Raw genomic sequence first — 19,645 nt, forward strand, 5'->3', positions numbered from 1 at the left:
GCACTGAAAATGTGACCACGTCTCCAGGATTTCAATGAAGTTTGTGACGTGTTCACTTAAATGAGAATAATAGTGTCTCATGCAGGACTTAAAAAACCCTGTGTATTTGGGGTCGTTTGTCGTCCTGATCAGTTTGTGAACAGCTTTCACAGTGATTAATTTTGGCCTCTGTGTTGAAAGAAATGATACACCAAAGCAGTCAGTACTGCCATAATGAAACAATGATATATAAAGCTCAAAAGATTTTTTTCCAGCACACTTGAAAGTTGTGTAATATGAAGCTTGATTTATTGGAAAAAAAGGTTGCAAACTGAAGGTCACAGGTCAAGGGTCGCAAAGCTGCATTGGACATCAAGAGTGCCAGTGATTTCTAACAAAATGACACTGTTTGGCGGTTTGATACTGCCATAAAGATCGCTGTAAATTGAAGAAAAACGCAATATTTTGATTATTGTATTATATATTATGAACACTGATTTAAAATCGGCCAACAGTTCCTTATTTCCCTGGTGGATATGGTTCCATATTTTTTAATATTTAATCTTTAATATCACTTTGTTTACATTACTATTCATTTCTATAATGTTTGCCTTCCTTTGTATTCTTTTATGAGACATATTATTAGACTACATATATTGGCTGTTTTTCACTATTCTTTCAACCATGCGGTGTTTCACAAGGTTGTATATTGAATTATGAACAACTCAACAAATGATTGAATTATTGCAAGCTCATAGTGAATTTCAATTATTTTCAATCACATTATTTTACAAATCAAATTCATCTGAATGTTTATCAAGATATCACCATATATTTCTGGAGTGGTCAGGGTAGTATTTGCCACAGTTTTGATGACAATGTACGATTTATCGTCATCCTTTTTTTAAAAAACATGGGTGATATCTTCTGGTTCTCGTTGTATCACTTCATACAAGTACTTATTGGCGCTCCATACGCCAGTTATTTGTGCAGTCATACTCGGCTTATGACCAGTCATGTGAAAAAAAACCTGTTATGGGGGATTTTTCAAGAAACTTGCAATCAATCACAAATCCTGTTTAGGTTCTCCAATCAATCATAAGTCTTCCAATCAACAGCTAATTTGTATTTGATTAGTGATTTTTGGAAAGTTTGAGTTGATTTACTGTAGTGAACAGTGTTATATCAATGTAGATTCCAGTTTTGTAATTGATTGCGAAGGTCCTTGCAAACCCCCATAGTTGTGTAGTTGCACATTTACATTTACTTCTTGTACTTGCATGGTCATTTGATGTTTTAAATCAGGCCCAGTTTTCACAAAACTGGCTATCACTTGCAAATTACAAGTTACTGTTATAAGCTGCTGAAATCATTTAATTTGATTGGCTGAGAGAAAATATTTCATTGAATTTGAATATTTTTTGAGTCATGAAGCTTATTTTGTCAACAGAAGGATACAGTTGTAGTTGAAACAAAACATTTTATTTGAAATCGTGGTGCTTAGTTGCTAATTCCTTTGTGTTTTTCCATATTTCATAATGTCTTTTATTCAAGATATGCATTTCATTGATCAGGGAATTATTTCCTTATCAAACTTGTTGCCATGGAACTTTAACGCAAAACAGACAAGGAAGAAGCATGCAATAAAGTTTGAGGGCTCTTGTCAATTATGATGCAGTGCAATTCTAAAACATTCTGTGATTTTCATTTTCTCTTTATGTACATTTGAATGTATTTATTAGGGCATTGTGAGATTTAAACAAAAAAAGATCCAGTTGACTACTTAAAAACTGACGGTATTTCAGAAAAATGTGCGATGTGCTAAATACCACTTTGACATTTTCATTTTTCATGCTTGCAAATATCTATTGTAGTTTGTATTTTTGTAATTGTTTCTGCCCCCCTTTTCCCCCCTGTGTACCATAAACCATGTCTATGTTCGTTATCTGTCTTTTGTACGTTTCGTTATACTACTAACTGTAATACCGTTTTTGCTGCAAAGCTTGTTGATGGCAATTTTTTCTGATATAGCTCCTGTAGCTTGTTTTTCTTTGAGAGTGTGTGTGTTAATTATCATTTATTTTAAATCTTCTAAGATAAGGAATTTAAATCACTGTAGGAAAAGAAGGTTATTCTCATTTAGTAAATGTTACAAATGTACTTACGGAAAGGTCACTGTTATTTTGCTGGAAGGTATACTGTTTTATGCATGTGGCTGATTTGTTTGCAGTGTTCTAAATGTATCTAATCTTTTTAGGCATATTTTTGCTCTTTATTCTTTTTTTCCCCGAGAATTTGGCATAGATATGTGACAACATTATATTCAAATGGGTTAGATTTAACAGACCCCTCCCCCGGAAAAATAGACTTGCTGCATCAATATGGGAAGCCCTAACAAAAATTTAAAAATCACACTTTTCTGGTGCAATTTTAAGATGTTTTTTCATTGCATTACAGTGTACCAAATCATTCGATATTGTGCTTTATATACATCTTGGCGATATGGAGTAAGAAAATTCTTGAAATCATGTTACATAATTTTTTTTATGGAAAATTCAACAAAGTACATGAACACAAATCATTTGCAAATAATTTTGGTGATTTATCAGATCATTTTTTTATTGCTACCATGTTTTTTCATTGCATTACAGTGTACTGAATCATTCAGTATTGTGCTTTGTTCTTGGGTTTACGGAGTAAGGAAAATTTTCAAAAGCATAATATATGATTTTTTATGGAAAATTCAACAAGGTACATAAACCCAAACACAAATAAATAATTTGCAAAGAAAAATTGGAGATTTATCAGATCATTTATTTGCTACCATATTGTTATCTAGAGAGGATTATATTCTACAAACTCAATATGAATGTCATTTACATTTTTTTTTCAGACTAACATAATTCACTAATTACACTGAAATTTAATTCATTGTAATTCATATTTACCACTGCTTCAGTGGAATACTGATTGTAACAATTTTGATAACAGATTTTGCAGTATAGTTTAATGCTTAACTATTGATATTAAGTATTCCATGCAAGTTCTTATAGATCCTATTTAATATGAGATACATGTATATGACCAAAGAGTCAATAATATTTTATTATGTGTTTCATGTCAAATAATTATGATAAACATATACATGTAGCAGATATAAATTACATTTACATGTATTATTGGTATTTTTATTTACAGATAATTTACTTAACATCATAAGTACATGTATGTTTTGCTGTAGTGTACATGTAATAGAGAGAGGGGAGAAGAGCCAACATGCATTATCAATAGAAATAGTTTATAAATATATAAATATGAACATATATTTACATTGAAGTACATAACATTATAGCCTGGTTTGCATGCAATATTAGTTGAAATCTGTGCAATGAAATCTTTTTAATGAATGACAAAATAAAACTTGTATACATTTGATAAGTAAATTATGTGGATCCATTTTTCTCAATTTTCTGTAAAGTGTGCCATTAATCATATATAATTCAAGGCATGGCATGTTCTTTAACTTCTGTAAAGTAATATTTCATTGACTTCTCATATCTATAAGTAATATTATGAGGATAAGGGACTTATCTTTAATTAATTATACACAAATGAAAGGATATATATTTTTTTAAAAGGAACAAAAATGATGAGAAAGAGAGGGGGACAAAGGGATAAATTAAAAAAATATTTACATGTACATACAGTGAGAGGTGTGATATGCTCACAGAAAGAGAGAGAGAGGGGGGGGGGGGGGGGTAAGAAAGGAGGCAAAGGGATAAAAAGGGAGATATAGCAAGATAGATAAATCTGCAAGGTATAAATTAAAAGAAGATTGAGAGAGAAAAGGAGAGAGATAAGAAAGAAAAAAAAGGAAATACAGAATGAATGAAAGAAAAAAGATAGGAAAAAATATATTCCAAACTATATTTTAATAATACAAACAATCACTACATTTAGAATAAAAACTTGGCAAAAAAAATGCAAAATTTTAAAAGATTTTTAAAACCTGAGTTTCCATGGATGAAGCTTTCACTCAAGTAATAAATAAGTAAGTAATAAGTAAATAATAATTCCAATGAAACCTATTTCTATATCATTTTAAGTGCAGTCTAATATATCCAACTTAAAGAGATTGATCAAGATGGAATTATTTTATTTACACAATATAGAGTATAGCGTAGGTCATTTATTCATAAATCAATGAAAAATAGACTGAAAAGTACATAAAAATAATGATTTTAGTAAATAAGTGTCGCAGCTTTGATGGTGAAGTTTCAAGTGAGTTGCATGCACAGCATGGACTGAAGTTACAATGAATGACTGCATGTAGAACTGCATTATGGGAAGCGTTTGTCGTTTAAAACTTGACAGATGTAACTTTTTCACATTTTGATTGGATGGGAAAGTAGAGTTGTATAAGTTTGTAACTGTCAGAAAAAATATCTGTCAAGTCTGGTGAAATGCTTCCCAGGGAAACATTTTTCATCGACATTTGTCATCCAACGAGTTGTCAGATCTGATGACTTTCCTAGTTTTGAGAGGCTAGAATATCCAACTGTTACAGCAGACCTTGTGCATTGATGTTATTGTGCCGCCATCTTAGAGGCTGAAGCCATTGCCTTGCATGCGTTGGAGTTCTGCAGTTGGCACATCTCTGACAACTCCATTTACACATAGTCCTATATCCTCTGAGGGAGGGCGCTATGACATCAAATGTCTAAGATCTATAATAGTAACTGTCAGATTTTTTCAGACAAAACATCCAAAAGGGTCTTCCCTGAAACGCTTCCCAAACTATGATCTAGCCATTAATGCTTTTTGTTTTGACTATATTGCATGTAAGCATGACAGGTAATTTCTTTTTCTTGTTGGAAAGAAAAAAAAAGCATTGATGATTGTAAACCATGGTTTGTTAATTGCTACAGGCAACAGGCCTAGAGTTTATTAGAAGACTTATGACGGGGGGAATTAAATGTCATAAGTGGAGTCTATGGAACTCTGTGTTGTACCTTTAAATCAAAGCATTTTCAGTTGCTAAAGAACAGGGCCGCTGATCTAGCTGGATATACATTAGGCGTATCCCCCCTCCTTTGCTCCTCCCCATACACAAACCTCCCAACGACAAATTGGAATTATACTTTTTTTTGTTAATAAGTTCCTCTCCTACTTGTAATTTTTTGAAGTAATAACCTTTTTTTTGTTTGTGCTTCATTGTTATTTTTTGTCGAAATTGATTCTTTTGTCACATAGACCCTTATTGTCTTTGTCCTTCAAAATTTAATAAACAAGCAAAATGTCTTATATTCTACACCCCATCTTTTATGAGGTGTAGAATCCGTGCTGCTCCCTCATAAGAAAATGTCATATGAAAGAAGTGGAGGAGGGATGCACTTATCTCTGTGACGACCACTGTCGACTTTGACGGAGGAGATATCCTGAATTTTTAATTCTTTACTGACAAACAGGAAGCAATAGTAGAAGTTGTTTATAGTTTATGAGGACAATTAACCTTTTCTAGATCCTGTAACGTGTGCATTTTGAGATCAGTTTTGGTCTGTGGCATTTTGAGGAAAGTTTGAAAAAAATTTGTAGCATGTATTAATAGTGATTGTGAAAAGTGCATTTTGCATCTGATAGAAGTTGTAGAAATAAATTAAGTGTCTTGAATAAAATCCTTCTTTTTAGTGATTTGCATGTCTTTAAGGATATAAAAAATGTCTGGATATTGAATTGTGACAGGAATAATGTCTTGATGTTATGTTGGAATGTTAATTGTTACTAAGTTATCAGAAGACAAGTACAAAAAAAGTACAAGTTCTATGAGCTGCACCCAGAATTACATATGTGGGACTTTGCAAATACATGTTTTGCCTAGAAATTCCAGCGGCTGTTCTCTTTTGGGGTGGGGTGAGGTATAACCTACAGATTCTGAAGTATAATCATTTGCATAATTTGACCTTTTAACACAATATTCATGAATTACGTGAAAAGAACTCGGAAACTAATAGTGAATTGTTTTTCAACTTCCCTCAAGAGGAGTGCTCCTTGAAACAGAAAGTGACTTTCCATGATTCAATTTTTTTTTAGTAATATGTAGGTTTAAGTTAAGTACAGAGGGCATGTGTATGCAAGGCAATGTTTTTAAGTACTAAAAGTATTTATTTACCTTCCAATTTGTAATATATACATACATATCATCGCTGGGCTGATAAAACTTTGTATCCCAAAATTTGAATTATTTGAGGGCAGCTTAGAAAAGGCTGTATTTTAATATCATAGCAATGATGGCAGTCTCATATTGTCTAAAAACAGTCTCCTGTTACCTGTAAAGAACTCTTTTGAGGCAAAAAAAGGTTGCTACCCATGCTATATATCTAAAATCTAGCTTATTCTGAACTGTCCTCAAAATATATAAATTTTGAGATGCGAAGTTTTATCAGCCTAGCGACGATATACATGTATATATGTAGCAATAATGCTTGATCTACTGTATGTGATAAAGGAGAATGCATTTTTAATTCATTTGCGAATGTTACCAATTTTTTTTAGTGAATGCCATAGTATTTCAAGAGGCCAATTACATGACATACACATTTATTGTCCGCATTTTCCAAAACTGCCTTATTTTTATACTTGATATAGCTTCTGCATGAGAATGTCACCTATTTGCAATTTTTGCAAATATAATTATAAGGAAAGATTGATTATTTTTTGCATGTCCATTCTGTGTTCATTGAACGTTGCCAATTTGAGGCAAACATTAATATGTGATTTTTTCGTCTTGGATTGCAGGTGACGATGGTGAAGGTCATGAAGGAAGCCGCTAAGAAGGCAGAACAAGCGGGGGAAGAGGAGAGTGAAGAAGAAAGTGAAGAAGAGGAAGAAGAAGAGGAGGAGGAGGAGGAGGAGGAAGAAGAAGGTTAGATGATGTATTGATAGTCTATGCTGTATAATTCCAATTTACAATAGGTGGTTGTGTACATGTATAATGGAAAAACTGGAACTTTTTTATATCCAGATGTACAGTTGTCCTCAAAATTATTCATACCCCTTGTGGAAAAACATTCTTTGGTAGATTCTTGTAAAAGCTATTGTGATGTAACTTTCTTTGTATCTTTTGTCTGCTTGTTGCTATGCATGATTTGACATATGAGCTGGCAAGTCTTCATTAGCATAATAGTATATAGGGTGGAAAGTTATTTTTTTGCACTTGTTCAGAATTATTCATACCCTTGCCAATACCTCAACAAAAATGTCCTTTTATGACAATGCGCATTATTTTCACTGTCTGGGAATGTGCTATTCTTTGTTCTATAGTTATTTCAAGATATTCCAATGAATTAAATACCTTCTTTGTTAAACAAGCCATTAAACAATGATGGAAAATAGCATCTTTCTAAAAGGGTATAAATAGAGGAAAGCATTCTGGTTATTCTCAGTCTCTGATAATCATGGCAAAGAAGAAGGAGCTCAGTGAGGACCTACGGCAACGTCTTGTGAATGCCCACATTGAGGGAAAAGGTTACAAGGCCATTTCAAAGCAGTATGACGTCCCTGTGGCAACAGTCCAGAGCGTAATCAAGAAGCACAAGAGGTACAACACTGTGAAGAACCTTAGTGGGCGTGGCAGGAAGTGCAAGGTGTCCCCTAAACTTGCCAGGAAAATCTGCAGAGAGGTCAACAACAACCCCCGGACCACAACCAAGGCCCTACTTGAAACGCTTGACCGGTCAGGGACGAAGGTGTCCCGGTCCACCATCGAGCGAGTCTTGCACAAAGGAGGTCTCCATGGACGCAGGCCTCGGAAGACACCATTGCTCAGGAAGAAACACCCGAAGGCTCGACTGGCCTTTGCTAGAGGTCATCTGAAGCAAAATCCAAGCTTTTGGTCAACCATCCTGTGGTCTGATGAGACAAAGTTGGAGTTATTTGGCCATATGGATGTTGAATACGTCTGGAGGAAGAAAGGGGAAGCATACAATCCAAAGAACACTGTGCCAACCGTCAAGCATGGTGGTGGGCACATAATGCTATGGGGATGTTTCTCTTCCAGTGGCACAGGGAACCTTGTTAAAGTCAAAGGAATCATGAAAAAGGAGGATTACATCCAGATCCTTGATGAGAACTCGAAGGAATCTGCCGAAAAACTCCAGCTTGGCCCCAACTGGAAGTACCAACAAGACAATGACCCAAAGCATACCACCAAGCTAGTGAAGAAATGGTTCAAGGACCATGATGTCAACGTCCTAGAATGGCCAAGTCAGAGTCCTGACCTGAATCCGATCGAGAACTTGTGGCGAGACCTGAAAGTCAGAGTGATGGCTAGGAACCCGACCAACCTGACCCAGCTTGAGGCCTACGCCAAGGAAGAATGGGCCAACATCCCACAGGAGACGTGCAGGAAGCTTGTGGACACTTACAGGAATCGTCTAGAAGCAGTCGTAAAGAATAAAGGCTATGTTATTGACTATTAATGAAAGACATTGGACTCAGAAAACCTAGGGTATGAATAATTTTGAACATGACATTGTTTGAATATCTATGAATAAAATACCCCTGAAAAGAGAAATTTCTTGAATTGTGCATTGTTGTTATTCTTTCACTAGTAGGTCACACATATATCATAGAGAAACTTGATAAAATGCATTCATTTCATCACAAACATGAAAAATCACAAATATCAAAAAGGGTATGAATAATTTTGAGGACGACTGTATATGTAGAGAAAGTTTACCCTTTTCCTCTTATGCTGTTTATATACATTTATGTCAATACACCGGTGTTGCGGTAATGTTACTGATATGCATCAGTGAATTCTTTCCCTCCAAATATAGGTAATAAACAAATAATTATAAACATAAATTTGTATAGTACAGCTTTTGTATGAATATATCCACAAGTATGCCTGACCTTTGATTTTTAATGAAGTCTTCATTTTATTCATATTTGATAGCATTTATATATATATATAAATATGCATATTTTATGAGTATAAATAACTAATGTCGATAAAAAAATTCACCAATATTCATCAATTAGTGCCTTGAACATCTAATTAACATGGAAATGCAATATATAAACATGTATTATCATTATTAATAATAATTTATTCATTTGTTTATTTGAAAGATTATTTTCATTTATTACTTTTGATTCATCCATTTATTCGCATATTCAGTTTTATGCACTCATTTCCATTTAGAGCATTTCTGGATTGTTTACTTTTTCCTTTTCCTCTTTGAAATTTCATCAGAGGAAGAAGAACCTGTCAAGGCGCCTGTGAAGGAGGCTGTCGCCAAAAAGGAAACTGCCGTTCCAACGATGTCTGCCCCTCCCTCTGGAACCACAGCTCCTCCAGCAGCACAGAGCACCAGCCCACCACCACCAACAGTAGTCATTGAAGAAGTTGTACAGAGGGAGGATGAACAGGTGATGGAATCGGCCAGACAACCTCAGGAGGATGAGGAGGAGGAGGAGGAGGAAGAAGAGGAGGAGGAAGAAGAAGAAGAGGAGGAGGAAGAAGAAGAGGAGAAGGAGGAAGAGGAGAGTGAAGGAAAGAAGGACAACATTGTTCAGAAAGACACAGCTTCTGCCGATCTCGCCCCGGGCGACACATCCACAAAACAGACTGAAGAAGCGGAGCGGAAAGAACAGACGCAAGGTGAAGAGAAGGACAATGAAGGAGAAATGACAAGAGAAGAAGATGACACCGATAGAGGATTGAGTGATAGTACAATGGTTGCAGATAACAAAGCTAATGCTGAGCAGGAAATAGAGAAGGAAGGAAGAGAGGAGGAGGAAGGGGGTGATGATGAGGACAGTGTCAAAGATTCTAAGAAGGATGAAGATGATGACTTCTGGTCTGCGGAAGGTTCGGATGGGGAAGATGAAGGTTAGCAATAAAAGCTCACTTTCCTTTGTCTTCATTCTAACCTGTATATATATGCATGATGTAATTGCTGAGAGTTAGAAAGAGTTTTTGCCGGGAATATCTTTCATAGAATATCCTGTAAAAGATAGAAAGTACCAGTTTCTTGTCGTTCAGGTAATTCCTTGAAATTTAGAAAAGGAAATGGTTACTGAAGCAGAAATTTGGGCAGATATGTATCGAACATATGGATTCAACTATGAATATATGCACTGCCATTATCTAGGCATATACCCATTAATTATCTAGTGGGTTGCTGTATCTAATTCATTGCATCCCCCCCCCGAAAAGGAGAATTTGTGTTTTCATACTCCGATACCAAGTATTATTATTAAGAAAATTTGAAGTCTATATTTTCTGCTTTCGTGGATTGGCCCTGGTCATTGTTCAGAAGAGATACTGTTTATCAAATAGATTTGCTTTGTAGTTACAAACCAAATCTTGGCCCACTGAGTGGACCTACATGTGAGCCCCTTTTCACAACAGTTGACTTCATTGTAACTTCTGAAGGTTTCCATGGCGAGGAAGAATAGTGTAGTAGGTTTCACTTTACACCATGTATCTTTTTGGGGGCAAGTTTTGATCCTGAAAAGGGCCACCCATTCTCGACGTTTCGACAAGTGTGTTCTTGTCGTCTTCAGAAGAATGAGCAAAGTTTGTAAAATCAGGCCTTATATATATACTCTGGCAAGGTGCTGTATGCATGGTACCTTTTAGGGTACATGTCTCTGATTAGCTGGTTAAGTCACATGATATACACATATGCGGTTTTGGGTGACATCACACAAAATTAGGCACGCAAAACCAGGGATGACCGGAAATGCCGTCAAATATCATTCCCGCTAATTAAGTTACTTCAGCGGACACTTCAGTGAAATCTTCATTGTACTTTTTATGAGCCAAATTATTTTTTATTGTCCTAATTATTTCTGGTTGGAATATCATAATTGAATTTTTTACAATAAATAAAAAGCAATGGGAAAAGAATCTAATTTGAAATGAAACTAGTTATTAGTTTAGCCATGAAAAAACAATGCAATCAAACATATATGTGTGAAGGAGATTGTCTGTTTGGTGGCATGTTGAAAAGCCCCTTTTTTATGCCTGACAGTAGGGGAAGGCGGGGTAAGTTGTGACAGTTTTTGCTTTTTGCATGTTAGAATTGATAAGATTAATAATCTTGTCGAAATAAGTACCTTGCCTTGAAATTTCATTCTTCTGAAATATTTTCCACCTATATATAACTTTCTACCCCAACACTGAAAGTCATCATGACCTTTGAAAAAACCGATGTCAAATGGCTCATCTTGCCCCATATATGGGGTAAGTTTGAGCCACGTTCTGGGGTAAGTTGAGCCACAAAAACTACGTACAAAGTGTATGGGGGAGAACCAGCATGTCAATTTTTTGTTTAAAGTCTTTTCACTTGCTAATTCTCTATAAATACTAACATCCTGTAAAAGGAAAAGAGCAGTCATGTAAATTTGCTCCTTTCAGCCTGCATTTCAATCGATTTTATGGTTTGTTTGTTTTTTAAGATACATTACCATAGGAATTACCATGGCTCAACTTGCCCCATGCTCTTTGGCTCAACTTACCCCAGTCAGAACTTAGTGCGATAATTTTGTATCCACACATTTATTATGCATCCATCATATAAAAGACTATGACAAGAATGAAGATCCATACCTGGACTAATAATGTTGTTATCATGTCTTTATTATATTTAAAGACGTGTGTGTTTATAAAGCACTTATCTATTTCACACTCTTTTTTACTTTTTTGGCTGAAATTCATATTTTTCCCTCTAAAAAACTACTTTTTGTTTCAAAGTTGGAAACAATGTGGTAGGGTTAGGGGTTATGCTATGGGTCATCAATACATGACACCACCACAATGTCTGACTCATTCATTATTGGCCTGGGGCTGGTGGCTCAACTTGCCCCTATGCTCAACTTACCCCGCCTTCCCCTATATATTCTGGTATCCAAAGAATGTTGCGGTAAATTTCCTCCATTTCAAATTCCATAGGTGAGAAACCCACCATCATGGAACCCTCTGGACCCCCCGAGCCACCCCCGGAACTACCCCCTGAGCTGCCGCCGGCCAAGGAGGAGCTACCGGGCCACCTAGACACGGGAGAGAAGCCACGAGCCTTGAGCAACATCCCAGACCTACCGGCGGATCTTGATGTGGGAGTGGATGAGAAGGAGGAGGATGAAGAAGAAGTAAAATAATGGGGGAATCCACTCTATTTAGGATTGAGGATTCCATGACAAGTTGCTCCAACTTAAAGGGGGAATGAAACCTTTGGAACAAATAGGCTTGTGTCGAAACAGAAAAATCAAAGAATAAGAACAATGAAAGTTTGAGGAAAATATGACAAATAATGAGAAAATTATGGGCATTTGAATATTGCAATCACTAATGCTATTGAGATCCTCCCATTGGCAATGCGACAAGGATGTGTGATGTCACATGTGAACAACTTTCCCGTTGACGGACTATAAAATAACCCCAAAATGTCTCTTTTTGCTTTTTCTTATGGTGATACAAACTCTGTCATGATAAGCTGCAGCAGAGTACACGTTGCAATACTGAACGGAGAATGTTTGTACCTGATGCAGCGAAAGAGAATGCATTTTTTCTTTAAATTTTTCAAATTGGTATTTTTTTTGCAGGATAATGATGAAGATGAGCCCAATCCATTCGGCCCACCCAAACCTCAACCAGCAGAAGAGACACAGGAAGATGCTGATGATGAGGAGGAAGAGGAGGAGGAGGAGGATGCTGGTCCATTACCCACTGTCCTGGACAGGGAGCCCCCTGAACTCCCCCCAGAGCTTCCCCCAGAAGACGAGGAGGATAGCGCTAAGAAGGCGAAGACAAAGAAAGAAGACATAAGGTGAATATAATCACAGTCATTGCAAGTGGGATTATTTCTTTCCCTGAGCTTTCCCCAGGAAATGAAGATGATAATGCTAAGAAGACCAAGAAAAAGAAAAAAGATACTAATAATAACTGGACTTATAAAGCACTTTTTTCCTGAGGATACGAAGCACTGCTATTATTACCCCGGCTTTAGCTCGAGCTACCATCACCGGCGTTCGGTGCATTTCAATGAATTAATCCTGCTGGGAACCACCCATTCACCTCAGCTGGGTTGAGTGCAGCACAGTGTGGGTAAATTTCTTGCTGAAGGAAAGTACGCCATGGCTGGGACTAGAACCTATGTCCCTCTGATTGAGAGACAAGAGTTCTAACCACTAGGCCACTATGCCCCACACTTTCCACTTTGTTTTGATATTTTGTCGTACGTGATGGGTCGGATGTTATCCTTCATTATAGGTAGTATACATGTACATTTAGGTTGGGTGGAAATGATATGGAGATAACGTCTTGTTTCAAACCAAAATTGTTTATATGTACATGTAGTATGTTACAGACAAGGCGGAAACAAAGGATAAGACATATAAAGGTAGAAATGTATGCTTTCCTTGCTAGTTTTGGACATTTAAACAGAATTGTTGGGTTTCTTTGTCCTATTTTATGGGCATTTTCCACTTCACCTTTGTATTTCTTCTTCACGCTTGCCTTTTCTCTTTCTTTCCTCTATTGATCTCCACTTACAACTCTGGGGGTACACTATTGTTTTCAGTTCTATATAAAGTTGTATCATTTGATGCTGTAAATATGAAAATTACATCTGTTCATGTTTATAATTACGTGTTGCCCATTTATTTTGCATAATACTAATGATAGGCATTTATATAGCGCCATCTATCTAGAAGTATTCTATTCCGGGGCGCATTGTTATTATTATTATTATTACCCCCCCGGCTTTAGCTCGAGCTGCCTCTCAGCGCTCATGCATTCAAGGAATTAATCTTGCCGGGTACCCATTTACCTCACCTGGGTTGAGTGCAGCACAGTGTGGATAAATTTCTTGCTGAAGGAAATTACGCCATGGCTGGGATTCGACCACACGACCCCCTGTTTCAAAGTCAGAAGACTTATCTACTGGGCCACAACGCTCCACAAGTACATGTACATGTACAAGTATATTTATGCTTGTATTTTATTTTGTTATACAGGGCCCCCATGTGTAGCAGTATCTGACTACTGTATATACAATAATAAAGTTAAACCACAACCTCAGAACAAGACCAAGGCCGTGTAGCATAAACTCTTATTGATTGATTGTGGAGCTCCACATTCATAAATAAGAATGAATATTATTCAAATTTTATCTTTTGATTATCATTATTATTGTTAATAACAATAATAAAGTTAAACCACAACCTCAGAACAAGACCAAGGCCGTGTAGCATAAAATCTTAGTGATTGATTGTGGAGCTCCACATTCATAAATAAGAATGAATATTATTCAAATTTTATCTTTTGATTATCATTATTGTTAATAACAATAATAAAGTTAAACCACAACCTCAGAACAAGACCAAGGCCGTGTAGCATAAACTCTTATCGATTGATTGTGGAGCTCCACATTCAATCGCTAAGCTTTGTGTGACTTGGCCAAGGGTTTGAATTAAACAAGAGTTCAGAAAACAAACCTACTAGGGTTCCCTGCCCATCAGGGAAATCAGGGAAAATTATTTTCTCTTTTCTAGTCAGGGAAAAAATCAGAGAATTTGATTTTAAAATACCTCAAATCAGGGAAAAATGCCTCAAATGAGGGGAAAAAAATAAGCGAATTTGATCAGCCCGAAAGTTGGAAGTACGGTAGTCAGTCAGAGTCTGTTATATTTTGTTGCATATCAAAACAACGTCCGTTAAATGACTGGTTATCGTGGTACTAATTAGTTTATGTGATTGTTTTTATACTGAAAATACTCGTAATTCATTCCAACAAATTAGAAAACATGCGAAACTGGGATTGGGTTTACAATGTAAGTGATTATCAGGGAATTTTCAAACTTCAACAGGGAAAAGTCAGGAGACAAATCAGGGAACTTTGTTTTCTTGAAAACTGGGAACCCTGCTAACTAGTTCATATGATTTCACATACTCTTACCTCTAAATCATTTTTTTCTCTCGTGAATCATACAGTAGTGGAATCTTTGGTGACGATGACGACGATGACGATCTCTTCTCCATCCCTATATCATCCACAAAGAAAGCTACCAAAAAGAAGCCCACCCCAGCAAAGACGACAGCCAAAGAAGACGATGATGTAAGTATCTTTTGATCAGGGTAGATATTCATATCTCGATAAATCTAGTAAAATTCACAGAGCAAAATGCTGAAAATTTGATTGAAATCGGATGACAAATAACAAAGTTATTAAATTTTACAGATTTGCATTATTCCGTTGAAACACTTCTAGGCATGTCTTCATGAATATTCAATGAGCAAACTGATGATGTCATATTTCCACTTGTTCTTTTGTATTTTATTATATGAAATTAGGTTTGTTCATTTTTTTTTGCAAGAACTATAACAATTGGATTGACAACCGATTAAGCGCATTTATTATGTATTGCTGCAACTTATTTCATTATAATGGAGACACATTATACATGTATGTATGAAAAAATGAAACAATTATGATTTAATGTGATCACATAAGAAAAGGGAAAGTGGGGATGTGATATCATTATTTTAAGAGCTTTCTTCACTAATACATATTTTTCCAATTTTTTTCCCATATAGCCCTTCAAACCTGGACCACCCCCGCCCCTCTTTGGAGATGATGATGACGATGACCTAGACTGGATTAGTTGATCCTGAAGGTTAATCTTAATCCTAATCCATTCAATCTTTTCAGTATTTTGCAATATTAGTACATGGACTATATCCTCAGTCAGGATTATTTTTTTTTATTATAAATTGTTGTATAATAGTTAAGTGGATTTATGATTGGAAACATATTGCAATTTTTGACATTGCTGTATGTCTGTATGGTAATAAAAGCATGGTAAAGGCACATAATTACCTTTAATTTTGGATAATTCTTTACCTATATGAATATGTATAAAATCTTAATTTGAAAGTATACATGTTAATAATATGTTGAGTTCGAATTTGCACTTTCTGAACTTGCATCAAGTCAGTAATCGGTGTAAGCATTGACTATGGGGTCATGGAGATATAAAGTGGAGAGCAATTATGAAGTGCTAAAATCCTTTTTTTATTTTCAATATTATTCATGATGTCAATTATGAAGTGCTAAAATCCTTTTTATTTTCACTATTATTCATGATTTCAATCAATTCTAAATCATTTATGATCATATACATATCTGCTTGATATTAGCGATAATGTATATTGTTTGATTATCTCAGTACTTTTTCTTCAATTTTTTTTTTTTAGAAACATGAACTTCTGGTAATTTCACAATCAGTACTAGATAATGTTTGCTTGGTACTCCTTTTCATTTTTTAAAAGAGAGCGTTGAGAGGTCGATAAAGAAATGATGATTTGTGCATTTTCTTGTTGTTATGTACTTTAATTCATACAGACTTGTTTGTCAATATGCGTCCATATTCTCAAAGTTTGAAAATAGCTTGTTATTCTTTTATTTTCTCCCTTTTGTAACGCAGTGAAATATGACATTGCATAGTATAATGATCATTAGAAATGTGGAGAAACCTTACAAAACATCCAGCTTGTTGACGTTTACTCAACATGAATTTAGAACACTCAACATTTTTGTTGCAGTCACAATTACCCTATAGCAGCTGTACAGCGAGTCAAAAACAGCCGTTACATTAATTTTTATTCAAACCACCTTTATGAAACCGCTACAAAAAAAATGTTAAAACAGCGTTTTTGACTCGCTGTATGGCTGCCATAGGGGAAATGTGACTGCGACGTTAACAAAAATAGCATTAAATACATAATGACTTGGGATAGTGCAGAAGAAAATTTTGGATGGCAGAGGAGAAGGGACAAGCAAGCCACAATAATGTTGTTCCATTTTATATCATGTATAAAGTTGTAAAACGAATCATGAAAATGAAACATCATATCCTCCAAAAAAATGTCAATGAGATTGGCTACAGATATTTTTAAGAAAATGGCTTCTTGCGTGTCAACTGCCTGTGCTATAGGGTTTACAGGTATATAATTTACTTTCATATTTTCCTACTTATTTTGATACTCATGAAAGATGTATCCTTTGGTATTTGTGTGATCATTTATATCTCTAACAAAACAATTTCATGATTGAACAATCTTCAGTTTGTATGATGATTTCTAAGTCAGCATCCTAATGATCTAACCTACACTTCTTGTATAGTGTTTATCACATTATGAGTATAACGTCTCTATGCGCTTCCAAAGGACTTGGATATTATTACCCTGGCATTAGCTTTGGGCCATACTTACAGCACACATGCGTTTGAAGGAATTTTATTTCTACCGGGTACCCATTCACCTCACTTGGGTCAAGTGCAGCACAATGTGGATGAATTCCTTGCTGAAGGAATCCATGCCATGGCTTGGAAAATATTAAAGCAGTGGTGAATTGCATTTTGCTTTTAATTTAAGCATATATATGTAATAAAATTACTGTCTCACATAACAAATATTAATTAATATCATATAATTTGTATAAACCAATACTTTGGACATTTATTTCGCATTCTTATTTACATAAAACATGAATCAGTAATTGTTTGAAATTTAAATATGATAATTGATGAGAATGTTATCTCCATCATTCAATGGAGCTGATGAGTTGTTTTAGCCTGTGCATTACTACGTTGTCGAAATTGAATCAGAACATTCCTGTTTTATTTGATACTTAAGAAACTATTGAAAAAAAATTATATCTGTGTCCACTTTGAGATATACATGTACATCTTCTGAATATTTCAATCTATTTTTATGAGAAAGGTGTAGTATTTGTACTTTGATATATTTGTTATGTGTGGGTATTGTAAAGCAGTGATGATGAAGTTTTGTTTTGTATTTTGAAAAGGTATCATAAGAACGAGGGATGGGGAAGGGATGATTAGTGATATTATTTGTACATTGTAAGATAATTCAGATTATCTTACTGCAATAGAATGTTTTAGTTTAAAAAAAAAATGCTTTACTAGAAGAATGGTATACATTGCTAAATCTGTGCTTAGCCCATCATTAGTTGTAAGTGCTGAAATTGAACTCCTTCAACATTCTGAACAATTGTCACCTCATTCATTAATTGGTAATTGGTATACGCCAAACTGTTCATTGGCGATGGTTAAGCACATCAGAAAGTTTCACTAGTCATTTTTAAAGTCGCTTTTAACTTACAAGCAGCTTTATGAACCACCTCCACATTATTTTTATTTTATATTTTGCCCTTTTGCCCCTACCCTGCCTATATATGTCACTCATTACATAATATACAAGGAGGTTATTTTATCAAGTCCGCTCTTGATGTTTTGCTCATTGATAGTTGTTGTTTACCCTACTATACGAAAGGCGCAGAAAACAGATAAAGTGCATTGAAATATATACATTCACAATACATGTGCCTTGATTAAATGATGTCCAATTTCATGAGAAGAGAAATACATTTGCTTTATGTGTCATGTGGATTTTTTTTACAATCAAAATGAGATATGAATTAGATTACATCTACATGTATCTTATTGAAAATAATCTATGTAAACTGAATTTTTACAATGAATTTCTTGTGGAAATGAGTTACATGGATTATTGCTATCATTCTTTGTATGATATCAGTTATGAATATGTCAGAAATTTACTTTAACAGAGATTTATCAAAGAAAGTAACTAACCATGTATTGATTGAAAGTGTTATATGTTTGTGATTTTCAAAGTGAATGATGTAATACCTTGCACTTGGAGTAGGAAGTTTGCATTTAATGTGATGATAATAGGCATTTATGTTACGCCATCTATCTACAGATAATGTATTCGGAGGTGCATTGCTGTTATTATTACACCAGCTCTGGCTCAAGCAGCCTTCCAGCGCTCAGTGCATGTCAAAGAAATTAATCCTGCCGGGTACCCATTCACCTCACCTGGGTTAAGTGCAACCAATGTGGGTAAATTACTTTCTGAAGGAAAAACATGCCATGGCTGGGATTTGAAAGTATGCCCCTCTGATTGAGAGACATGAAAGTCGTAGTCACTAGACCATGACGCCCCCAGGATGGAAAGTTTATTGGAGCATGTGAAGTGGGGAGGGGGGGGGTATTTGCTGAAAATATGAGGTGAATCTGGCCGCCATCATTCCTTGGACAATGGCAAAATCCGGGTAAGAGCTTTGTACTTTACTGATGGGGGGGGTCTCAAACCAAAGGGTGAGAAATTCAGGATTTCATTCAACGTGGGGAGGGGGGGGGGGTCAGAAATCCTTAAAAAATGCTGAGGTAGGCCTTTTTATATTAAGCCCCCAAAATATTGTAAAAAAAGTAGGTGAATTTTATCAGAAACACCCTCCCTCTCCCTGACTGTGGAAAACAATTCTCAGTTTTAAGGTCTGTCTGTCTTTCTCGTGTAACGAATCTATAAAATTATATCAGAATATAAGTTCACAGGGGTCGTTTGCCTTGAAATTTATCTCCACATTCATCATATTTCGTCATCATGACGTCAGTATACAACACGGTCGATTGTCGGCAGGTTAGGATAAACAGAATCAGCCTCGGGGACGAAAGTGATATTTCATGTTCTAAAACTTGATCTTTTAATCGAAAAACATGAACCCCTCCTTTTCTGTGTACCTTTTAACATGACTGAGGCGTACATAGGATG

The 19,645-nt window shown here is 35.5% G+C and overlaps 1 protein-coding gene across 1 annotated transcript in view; it reads left to right on the forward strand.

Annotated features, from left to right (window-relative positions):
* LOC121429071 (FK506-binding protein 15-like) overlaps window positions 1–18,665 on the forward strand; it is a 92,108-nt gene extending 73,443 nt beyond the window's left edge. Inside the window, exons 27-32 of the mRNA XM_041625976.1 lie at window positions 6,775–6,901; window positions 9,236–9,874; window positions 11,942–12,138; window positions 12,592–12,815; window positions 14,981–15,104; window positions 15,584–18,665. Of these exons, the coding sequence (XP_041481910.1) occupies window positions 6,775–6,901; window positions 9,236–9,874; window positions 11,942–12,138; window positions 12,592–12,815; window positions 14,981–15,104; window positions 15,584–15,655 (1,383 nt within the window). The 3' untranslated portion in view covers window positions 15,656–18,665. The remainder of the gene's footprint in view (window positions 1–6,774; window positions 6,902–9,235; window positions 9,875–11,941; window positions 12,139–12,591; window positions 12,816–14,980; window positions 15,105–15,583) is intronic.
* The last annotated feature ends 980 nt before the right edge of the window (window positions 18,666–19,645 follow it).

The sequence above is a fragment of the Lytechinus variegatus genome, chromosome 15 (genome assembly GCF_018143015.1).
Source record: "Lytechinus variegatus isolate NC3 chromosome 15, Lvar_3.0, whole genome shotgun sequence".
In the NCBI taxonomy this organism is placed as follows: domain Eukaryota; kingdom Metazoa; phylum Echinodermata; class Echinoidea; order Temnopleuroida; family Toxopneustidae; genus Lytechinus; species Lytechinus variegatus.